Source organism: Dipteris shenzhenensis, chromosome 20 (assembly GCF_047967505.1).
Source record: "Dipteris shenzhenensis isolate YYH24624 ecotype China chromosome 20, Dip_SZ_1.0, whole genome shotgun sequence".
NCBI lineage: Eukaryota > Viridiplantae > Streptophyta > Polypodiopsida > Gleicheniales > Dipteridaceae > Dipteris > Dipteris shenzhenensis.
This window is the reverse complement of record NC_141615.1, coordinates 8,205,593-8,216,964: the sequence shown is the minus strand read 5'-3', so window position 1 is coordinate 8,216,964 and position 11,372 is coordinate 8,205,593. Positions and strand designations below refer to the sequence as shown.

The following is an 11,372-nucleotide window of genomic DNA, read 5'->3' as shown; positions in this document are numbered from 1 at the left end:
GCCCGCAGGACCCTATGTTCCTCATCACACAGGGGACTTGGGGGCCGCTTGAGGGCATCCCGCAGCACTTGGCAGAGGTGGACACAAGTTCTCAGGTGAGGCAGCCAGTCTGGGAGATTATTAGCAGCATTGTCGGATGGCACATTTGGACCTCGCGCTGCGCGCAGATCCTCGGAGGTACCTCTCTTTCGACTGCCCAGTGACAAAATATGAAGAGGGGAGAGGAGAAGAGTGGAGATGAGGAGAGAGGGCACAGCTAGAGAGCACACCACAAAATGACTAACTGTACACTAGAATTAGTTGAAAAAATAGAATTTATACAAACCCTTTTAGGGTTAGGGTTAGGGGATCTAACCCTTTCCTTTATAGCACTCTATAAGGTTAGTGCTATGCACATATGATCACGTGATGGTGCTATGCACACATGATCACATGATGTTGAGCGTGAACTCTCAACACCTTCCCTCAAGATCAACATCATGAAGTAGGCCTTCCCTCAAGATGATGATTCTGGGGAATCGAAGAAGCACTGAGCATTACATTCCATCACACCCCTTTAATGGGAATGTCCTTCCTCTGCATCAAACCAAGAGCTAGTCGGTGTTTCTCGAATAGCTCTTTACCGAGTGGTTTGGTAAAGATGTCTGCAACATTTTCTTTGCTATCACAATGCTGCAGTGTGATGTCACCAAGTAACACTCTTTCTCTGATGAAGAGCTCTCTGACATCAATGTGCTTTGTTCTGGAGTGATATACTGGATTTTTCGCCAATGCTTGAGCCGATTGATTATCACAATATATTGTTGTTGGCTGTGACTCATCAAAGTAATCTGTTTCTGACAATAGTCTTCTGAGCCATATAGCCTCACATGCACCTGTAGTGAGTGCCCTATATTCTGCTTCAGTCGAAGACAAAGAAACAGTTGGTTGTTTGTTTGACAACCATGATATAGCACCTTGACCAAGGAAAAATGCATATCCCTGTGTCGATCTCCTGGTCTCATGATCTCCAGCATAGTCACTGTCACAGTATCCATGCAACCGTGGATGACTTCCTCTGTATTCTATCCCAAATTGTCTTGTACCTCTGATGTATCTCAAGACTCTTTTGGCTGCATTCCAGTGAGACTGTTTTGGATTTGCCATAAACTGTGCTAGTGAGCTTACTGCATAACAAATATCTGGCCGTGTGATTGTCAGATATATAAGAGATCCAATGAGTTGCCTGTAGTATCTGTCATTGACTGTAGGCTTTTCTGAATCTTTAGTAAGTTTCAAACTCTGTTCCATGGGAGTGGCTGCAATCTTGCAATCTGCCATATGAAACTTCTTCAGGAGACTGTCAACATATTTGAGCTGACTCATGAATGTGCTATCTGAATCTCTCCAGAACTCAATTCCAAGACAATAGTGCATAAGTAAGATCTTTCATGTCGAACTCTGCAGATAAGTCTTGTTTTAGTTTTCTGATGAAGCTATCCTTGCTTCCTGTCACAATCAGATCATCTACGTACAAAAGTGCAATAGTAATATCTTCCCCTTGAACTTTGTAGTAGAGAGTATGATCTGCATTGGACTTCATGTATCCCAGATCAGCAAAATACTTGTCAATTCTGCTGTACCAACTTCTGGGTGCTTGCTTTAAGCCATAGAGACTTTTCTTGAGATGACAAACCTTGTTCTCTTTTCCTGGTTCAACATAACCGGCTGGTTGTTGCATGTAGACTTCCTCGTCTAGATAACCATTGAGAAATGCATTCTTGACATCGAGCTGATACACATTCCATTTACTGAGTGTCGCTGGTGATATCAAGAACCGTATGGAATCCATCTTTGCTACTGGAGCATAAGTCTCATCATAATCTTGGCCATATTGTTGTGTAAATCCTTTTGCAACTAATCTGGCTTTGTATCTCTGAATACTGCCATCTGGATTGTACTTCACTTTGTATACCCATTTGTTGGCTATGGCCTTCTTTCCTGGTGGAAGGTCGCATAATTCCCAAGTGTTATTTTTATACAAAGCATCCATTTCTTCATTCATAGCAGTTTGCCATTCTGGCTTATCTACTGCGTCTTCGAAGTACACTAGCTCTTCTGTAGCCATGATGGTAGTCATAAGAGCATAGTTGGTGGTTTCCACCTGAATTGCTTTGCCTTTCTGAGCATATGTCAATCTGGCTGGTGGTCTGCTTGCCCTAGTAGACCGTCTGAGCTGCTGTGGCACTACTTGGGGTGTTGCTGGCAATTCTTGCTCTTCTTCATCAACCTGTTCTGTAGATGACTGTGAAGTCGATGCTTCTATCTCCTGTGTAGGTGAGGTTTTCCATTCTGATTCCTCATCGAAGATTACATCTCTGGAGATAATGACTTTGCGGTTGATGGGATCATACAATTTGTATGCTTTGCTTTCTTCACTGTAGCCAACCATGATGCATTTGCGTGACTTCGCATCCAATTTCCTGCGATGATCATCATGTATGTGGGCATATGCTATGCAACCAAATATGCGGAGATGCCCAATGCGTGGCTTGTGTCCAGTGAATGCTTCATAAGGAGTCATACCTTGTATCGGTTCGGTAGGAAGCCGATTAAGCAAGTAGTTAGCTGTAGCTATTGCTTCTGCCCAATACTGATTCGGAAGATGCTTTTCACTAAGCATTGCTCTAGCACTGTCTGCTAAAGTCCCATTCTTCCTTTCAGCTCTTGCATTTTGCTGAGGAGTATCTGCACATGTGAATTGTCTTCGAATGCCGTGATTTTTGCAAAAGTTCATGAAGGCTGAAGACATGTATTCACCTCCTCTGTCTGATCTCATGACCTTGATCTTTTTGCCTGTTTGGTTTTCTACCATGGCTTTGAATTCTTGAAATCTGGCAAACACTTCAGATTTCTCTTTCAGAAAGTAGACCCAACAATATCTGCTGTAGTCGTCGCGATGAAGGTCAAGTAATAAAGTGAACCATTTATGCTGCGGGTCTGGGCATAACCCCATACATCTGTATGAATCAAATCAAGAATACCTCGTGCACGAGAGGTACTTCTGACAAAGTTGGTTCGCTTTTGTTTGCCGAAGCAGCATGCTTCACAAACCTTTCCAAGAAACTGTAGCTTCGGAATCCCAATTGCCATATTTTGATTCCTGAGATCTAACAAGTACTTGAAGTTGACATGACCATATCTCTTGTGCCATTTTGCAGATAGTGGCATCTGTTGCATTTGAGCTGACATGGCATGCTTATCTGGTACTGTAGCTAGCATCCTGTATAAGCGTCCTTCCTTGACACCTTTTGCTACTAGCTGACCTCTTTTGGATTTGTCTTTGATAGTGCATTCATCACCGTCGAAGATGACTTTGTAGTTGTGTTCCGTCATTTGACCTACTGACAAAAGGTTCTTGCTGAGCTTCGGAACATAGAGCACATCTTTGACTAATCCTTTTGTACCAGTGAAATTGTTCATAGGGATAACACCTGTCCCTTGAACTGGATTCGGTGTATTGTCTGCTGTGTAGATGACATTCTTTTGACCTTCTAATGGCTTCATTTCTGTGAACCATTCCTGATGATTTGTCATATGAGATGATGCACCGCTGTCGATGTACCAAGGATCCTGTTCCACTTGGTCGACTTGATAGCTGAAATCCTCTTTGGGATTGAAATCAATGTCTAGGTGCATTGTATCAGTCTGATGCAATTCCTCACTTGCAAGAAACATATTGCCATGTTCATTTGCAAAATGACTGTGACTAGAATGTCCACCACGATGATTTCCTCTTCCTCGAGAATTCCCTCGATTACTGCTGAATTGACCGCCTTGGTCGTACTGCTTCTTGCGGCAATCTCTTTCATAGTGTCCAAACTTGTGACAGTAATTGCACTGGATGTTTGACACATTGGTGGATGCATTCCCTCGTCCTTGGAATCTTCCTCGGTTGGAATGATTTCCTCTTTGCTGATTCTGATGTTGCTGAGGATAATGCTGATGCTGATGCTGATGCTGATTTTGACTTTGTTGATGATGACCACTTTTCTGATATGATTTACCTCTGTTTCTACCTTTGCCTCTGCTTCTGTCTGAAGCTGTGAATGCCTGATCATTAGAATGACCTTTACGTGCTTGAATGGCCTGAGTCCTGAGTTCTTCACCAAGTAGAACTGACTGAAGTTCTTCCAGTGTTGGAATTCGCCGTTGGATGGCAATACTCTGGACTAGATTCTCATATCCTTCTCCTAGTCCATTCAGGATTACTTGAACCATTTCTGCGGGATTCATGGTCTCTCCTGCTGCTGCAAGTTGATTGTTGTAGTCTTTGATAAGGAGTACATAAGCATGACCGGTTTCATTGCTATTGCGGAAACTCTGGTTGATCTGGTTTCTCAGGGTGAGAATCCTGGATGTGTTCTTGGACTCGTAGAGAGCTGCGAACATATCCCATGCTTCTTTTGATGTCTTGACTGTATTGAGCTGTCCTAGCATGACATCTTGCACATTCTGCTTGATCAGGTGATAGGCATACTTGTCTTTCTTATCCCATTCTGCTTGAGCTCGGGCAATGGCAGGATCTGCTACTGGTGCGGAAACTGTTTGTGTAGATGTAGATCCCGTTGCTGGTGCTGTGACAACAGATGGAGTAGAGCTACTGGTGGCTGGATCGGCCAATGGTCTAGGTATGGATCCATCGACATACTCCCATTTGTCCTGAAGCACAAGAATGGTCTCCATTCGGTATTTCCATGTACCGTAATTGGAGTTGTCTAACTTAGCAGATGCCTCCAGATTGAGGTTGCTAGTCGACATGGTGCAAACAATGTACTCAAAAGTGTCCTGAAAAAACTCTGTATGAATCAACTGCAAATACACTGAAGATGCCAAGTGAAATCTCTGTACCGTCGGTGAAGATAGAACTGCAGTATATAAGATCTGATCTGTATTACAAGGCTTGTGGCAATGATGCCGGGAATAGCCAAGAGGCTTTACAAGGCTGAAAAATGATGTGCACGATGCCGTGAGATAGCCAAATAGGCTTTACAATGGTGGCATGTGTGTGTGAAATCAAGTGCTATCTGCCCACTGAATCAATCTGCAATGCCTCTGAACTCTGAAGTCTGCTCACTGAACTGATGAATGTAAGGTTTCAGGTAATGTAATGATGTGAAATCGGATGTGAGCGTATGGACTGACTCCGAGTAGGTACTAGTCGGGAATTTCGGGCATGGCTTAGATTGGCAACTTGGGGAATTCAAAGCGTCCCCTCTATGGCGATCTAGTCTACTCTGATCTAGATCTAAACCAACCGTCGATCGATGAAAGAGCAGCAAATAATTCCTTTTCTTTTGTTCTTTTTAAGTGCTGGGTCAGATGCGTCAATGTAGAGGCAAATGTGCGTGAAGGAAGTGGTTTTGTCGGCGAGGCACAAATGTGAGTATAACTTGCGTCGAAATGTGCGCGTGATGTAACGAGCGCGTAGAGCACGAAAAATCAAGCGACTTTCCTTTTTGGAGCACCCTCAAATTCTTCCTGGATCAAGAGATATGACTTGATCTAGGTGGAGGGGCAAAAGGAGTGCAAATGGTACTCAATGATGATGTGTCACTATGAGTCACATGCAGTGATGATGTGGCACTGTGCTTAGCAAGAGGTGTGCCAGTGAAGCTCTGTGCTGAGGTGGCAGGAGTGTGCACAGTGTGCCTGGCAAGGGACTGTGCCTGCAGAGGGTCAGTGCTGACTGGACTGCTGAGGTGGCACAGATGATGTCAACAGGGTGACGTGGCAATGCTGACGTGGCACTGATGACGTGGCACAGGTGACGTGGCACTGATGACGTGGCCTGATGACGTGGCCTGGTGACGTGGCACTGATGACGTGGCACTAATGACGTGGCAGTCGGTGGTGACATGGCAGTCGGTGATGACGTGGATTGCTGACGTGTCTTGCTTACGTGGCGCTGATGACGTGGCAGATAGGATTGGATGATGACGTGGCAGATGGGAGATAAGGTGATGACGTGTCTCATGGATAAGGACTCCACGTGGGAGCCTATGGTCCTAGCTTTGTAAGGCCAGAATCCTCGCAAGATGCTGACGGAATCTTTAAGATTCCGTCATCTTCTCCGTCGTCGGCCGTTTGGAGGCGAGCTTCGAGAGACTCGTTGAGAAGCAACGCGGGTAGCGAGGGAGCTCGCAGAGAGGAGCCATCGGTGCTAGTGCTGGAGTGTTGACGGGAGCTCTCGGAGTCCGTTGGTCCCGATAGTCGGAGATGGCGCAGGAGCTACAGCTGTCGTTGGTCGGGTTGGCCGTTTAGGCTTGCTGTAGATGTTGCTTGTAGGAGATGGGCTGTGGGAGCGTTGGCATTGGAGCGGCACGATGGGCAGAGTTCAGCTTAGGAGGCCATTTCGTCAGAGGCACTGCTCGTTGCAAGGCTGTTAGATGGAGCCTGTCGTCGATGATAGTAGTTGGAGGCTACAGCTCGTGCTTGCACTGGAGCTATGGAAGCCGTTGCTATAGCAGAGCTTTGGGCTCGTTTGGCTATGGCGTTGTGCATTGTAGGCTGCCCGCTATTGTAGTGCCTTCGTCAGGGACGTTGGAGAATTATCGTTGCCAGCGGATCTGGAGGCCCAACGCGCAGTCTTCTTCTCTTGGGTTGCGGGCACGAACTCAGGCGAAGCGCCTCCTTTCGCGCTACGTGACTTAAAAGCAGACACAGGAGTAGCTTCTAAATCGGTGCGCTTCCTCTTGTTTGGGCTCGGAGCAGCTTCGTCGCTTCGGACCTTAACGCCCTCAGCCCCCTCATCCTTGAAGTCGCTCTCGGAGTCCAAAGCAGCTTCGATGCTTTTCTTCTCCCTCCTACGCTCCGACTTCTCTTTCTCAGCCCTGAGCCTACGGATACTGCAAGTCGTTGTTGCAAGTCGGCGGTGGAGAGTTGCCTCTGTTCTTGCATGCCGGAGCCTTCTATTGGAGGGCTTTGGAGAGGCTAGCAGCAAGCGTAGAAGCTGTGTCGGTTGGCGAGGAGTTCGTGTGGGGAGCCGCTCACTGCTATTTTGTTGCAGTCGTTGAGTCGATCATTGCATGAAGTACCATTGTAGATGACTACACTGCTGCAAAGAGTTTGTGGTGCTTTAAGTAGTTGATGGAGGTTACCGAATCCGATTGGTGGCTCAAGGAGCACAAGGAAAGTAGACCTCTCTTTGTCTTGACAATGGGATTTCTCACAAAGCTCTCTTCCTCACAAGATCTCACAATCACTCAAAAGAGATGAACTCCTCTTCACAAAATACGGACGGAAATTCTCTCCATGGACGGAATTTTCTCTCAAAGAAAACATAAGTTCTCTCTACTGAAGAGAACACTCGAGAACTCTCAATCTCATAATCTCTCTCACACTCTCAAGAAACTCAATGTCTCAGCGGAAGACAAGGAAGCTCTGATACCATGACAAAATATGAAGAGGGGAGAGGAGAAGAGTGGAGATGAGGAGAGAGGACATAGCTAGAGAGCACACCACAAAATGACTAACTGTACACTAGAATTAGTTGAAAAAATAGAATATATACAAACCCTTTTAGGGTTAGGGTTAGGGGATCTAACCCTTTCCTTTATAACACTCTATAAGGTTAGTGCTATGCACATATGATCACGTGATGGTGCTATGCACACATGATCACATGATGTTGAGCGTGAACTCTCAACACCCAGGTCATGGCCGACATCTACTCACCGCCTCTCTGGCTGTTTATTCACACCCGCCTGATCCCTCCTTGAGAGAGAGCTTTTTGTTTCCTCTTAGGGCTGCGTCCGATTTGTGAACGCAGCCCCGTTAGCTGCAAAACTGACCCCATGTATTCCTGTTTTTTCGAAGTAATATAATCAGCTCTGTTTTTTCGGCAAAAAAAAACTACTGAAAAAAGAAGGAAAAAACAGTATGGGTAAAAAAACTACCTTCGGCTCGACTTGCACAATCTTCGGCTAATATTAATGGCCAGCCTTTATGGGAGCTAGTTGTGTTGCTGTGTCTAGGTTGGTTCAAACACCAAGTCCAAACTTGGCACATACCCATCATAATCCATTACTTTTCTTAATCTATTTAGTTTGGAGTGTGTCTCAACACTTTCTAGGTGAATATCGTCTCCCACAATAAACTCATGCGTCTTGTTGCCAATCTCAAGAAAGGCCATCCCTGGCTTCTTCCATGCAGTCACACATTTTCTTAGTCCTCCAATCCTGTGAACCTGTTCCCATAGCTGAGCATCAGCATAGATGTTGGATATGAGTACATACTCAGCAGCACAGCTGGGGTCCAACTGAACAGCTCGGTCAAAGCATTTTCGTCCTAGCTCCACATTGCCATATGTTCGACACGAAGTCAGCAATGATGTCCATCCAGTGATATCTGGTAGGATGGGCATCGATTCAAGAAACTTTTCTGCATCAGCCAAACGTCCTGCACGGCCAAGAATGTCAATCATGCAGTTGAAATGCTCAAGCCTTGGGATAATGCCATAATCATCTCTCATACTTTCAAAATACCTATGTCCTTCCTCAACTTGGCCTGAATAGCGACAGGAGGCAAGAATACTGCTGAAAATCATACCATCCGGCATGATGCCTTGTTCTTTCATTTTCTCAAGACATTGCCCAATCAGCCAGCAGTTCCCATAGTAAGCATATCCTGCAATCAAGACACCCCATGAAGCTACATTGGGATTGGGCAAGTTTGCAAACACTCTCTGAGCATCCTCCAGGCTGCCACATTTAGCATAGAAATCAATAAGGGCATTTCCATCTATTTCAGCTCCACTGCTCATGATTTGGTCATGTATCACTCTTCCTTGTTGTATGGCTCCCATGCTGCAACATGCCTTCAAGGTAAACGAAAATGTTACCCTGTCTGGCTCTATGCCATCCTCTTGCATTCTATCAAAAAGCTCAAGAGCCGATAAACAATGCCCGAGCTGAGTATACCCTGTAATCATAGAATTCCAGGTCACCACATCCCGGCATGACAGTCCATCAAACACTTCACGTGCCACCTCCAAGCTACCACATTTGGTGTACATGTCAATCAAGGTGTTCCCAAGTACAAGATCTAATTCAAGTCCACTATCAATGATTTGGTCATGTATCATTCTACCCTGCTTTAGGTCTCCTGTGCTAACACAAGCTTTCAAAACAGATGACAATAGGACTATGCTTGGTCTTATGCCTTCCCCTTGCATTCTTCGAAATAACCCAAGAGCAAGAGACCCATGGCCTTGTTGGGCATAGCCAGCAATCAGTGCACCCCATGATGCCACGTTTCTACAAGGCAATCCATCAAATACTTTGCATGAGTCACTCAGGCTCCCGCATTTGGCATACATGTCAACAAGAGCGCTTCCAACAATGGCATCTGATTCCAGTCCAGTTTTGATGATCTGCTTGTGTATAAGTCTACCCTCCCCTATGGCTCGAATGCCACCACATGCCTGCAAAACACATGAGAAAGTGAATTTGTTCGGCTTTGTGCCATGGTGTTGCATTCCCCAAAATAGTTTAAGAGCAGCAAAACTAGGTTTCAGATGAGCGTATCCTGAAATCATCCCCCCCCAAGACACCTCGTCTCGATTTGGCAGTGTATCAAACACACTGTGTGCCTCCTCCAGGCTTCCACATTTCACATACATGTCAATAAGGCTGTTTCCTATAACTAGATCTAATTCAAGTCCACCTCTCATAATTTGACCATGTACATACCTGCCAAGCTCTAAGGAACCAATCCTAGCACAAGCTTTCAAAGTACTTGAAAAAATAAACTTACTTGGTTGGATTCCCTCCAGTTGGAATTTTTCAAAAAGTTGAAAGGCAGGAAGACCATGGTTGGCATAGCCTGCAATCATTGCAGCCCATGATACCAAACTTCGACTTGGCAAATCATCAAAAACTTTGTGTGCCTCAGCTAGCCTTCCACACTTCGCATACATGTCTATCAGACTGTTTCCCAAAACGACATTTGATTCTAGGCCGCTTCTCATTATCTCTTCATGGATCAGCCTGCCCTGCCCTTCAGCTCCAATCCTGCCACATGCTTTCAATGTGCATGAAAACACAACCTTGTCTGGAATGATGCCCTCAAGTTGCATTTCCTCATAAAGTTCAAGAGCAAGAAGACCACATCCATGCTGGGTACACCCAGCAATCATCGCACCCCACGACACCACATTTCGGTTTGGCATGCCATCAAGCACATTTTGTGCATCCTCTAAACACCCACATTTGGCATAAACATCGACAAGAGTGCTTCCAACAACGACATCCAATCCCATTCCACTTGCAGTAATATGGTCGTGTATTAATCTGCCCTGCTCTAAGGCTCTTTCGCTGCTACATACTTTCAAGACGCACAAAAATATGGATCTGCTCGGCTTTATACCGGCATATTGCATTTGATGATAGAAATCAAGGGCGCTCTTACTTTCTCCAGCGATGGCATGTGCAGAAATTATCGCATGCCACGTATGAAAACTTGGCTTCTCAACTGTATGAAATACAAGGTTAGCTTCTAGTAAGCTCCCACACAAGGCAAAGAGACGAATAAAACAGCCCATGAGGCAAATCCGCTGGTAGCCAGAAGGGCATGGGTTTGCCTGCAAACTGTCAGATCTCTGTGTTTGGCAGAACCGTTTAGAAGGTAGCAAATGACGTCACTTGATAAAGACATCCCTGCTTGTTGAATAAAGTAGGCATCCTGAACTGCCTTGCCTAGGTGTTCTACTGTGCATGGTTCGCTTGATCCTGTACAAGGTCCAAATCCGGTGATCTGCACTATAATAGGCCAGCTCCTTTTTCGCAAGCAGGATAATTCAACATAGAGGCAATCTAAGAAAGTGTGCGCTGAACAGAATTTCTTTCCGGTTCTAAAACTCATATCCCGGGGTCCGAACACTCATGCTATCTCCCATATAAAGTCAACTATTCCTAGCAAATTTTTCAAGCAGGCATTTGACATACTCCCCATGATAAAACTCTTGGATTTTCCATTTTTAAGCTTTTATTAGCAAAGAGGCACAAAGAGGTCTACTCAGAAGAAGAGTTGTGGGATGCATTGGTAGGCATGAAGAAAGACAAGTTGCCAGAATCTGACAAGTTAACTTCGGAATTCTTTTTGGGATGTCTTAGGGGGGGATTTAACCAGTGGCAAAGGGGACACTATCCCGTGGTGGAAACAGTAGGCTCATAAATCTATTTCCGAGGTGATTGTCAAAGCCCTCTCCCTACTAAGGTAGTGGATAGAGAACAGTGTGGATTCCTTAAGAACCGGAATATTTTTTTGAAAATATTTGAACATTAGTCTTGCAATGGACTATGCTGGAAGGTCGGGTCAGAATTGCCTACTCT

General features: G+C 45.3%; 1 protein-coding gene across 1 annotated transcript; it reads right to left on the bottom strand.

Annotated features, from left to right (window-relative positions):
• Positions 1–7,989: 7,989 nt before the first annotated feature.
• On the bottom strand, positions 7,990–10,582 carry LOC147889222 (pentatricopeptide repeat-containing protein At5g27110-like). Its single transcript, XM_087392004.1, has one exon. It carries the CDS (start codon positions 10,580–10,582, stop codon positions 8,012–8,014), a length of 2,571 nt encoding a protein of 856 aa, XP_087248130.1. The 3' UTR covers positions 7,990–8,011.
• Between the last annotated feature and the right edge of the window lie 790 nt (positions 10,583–11,372).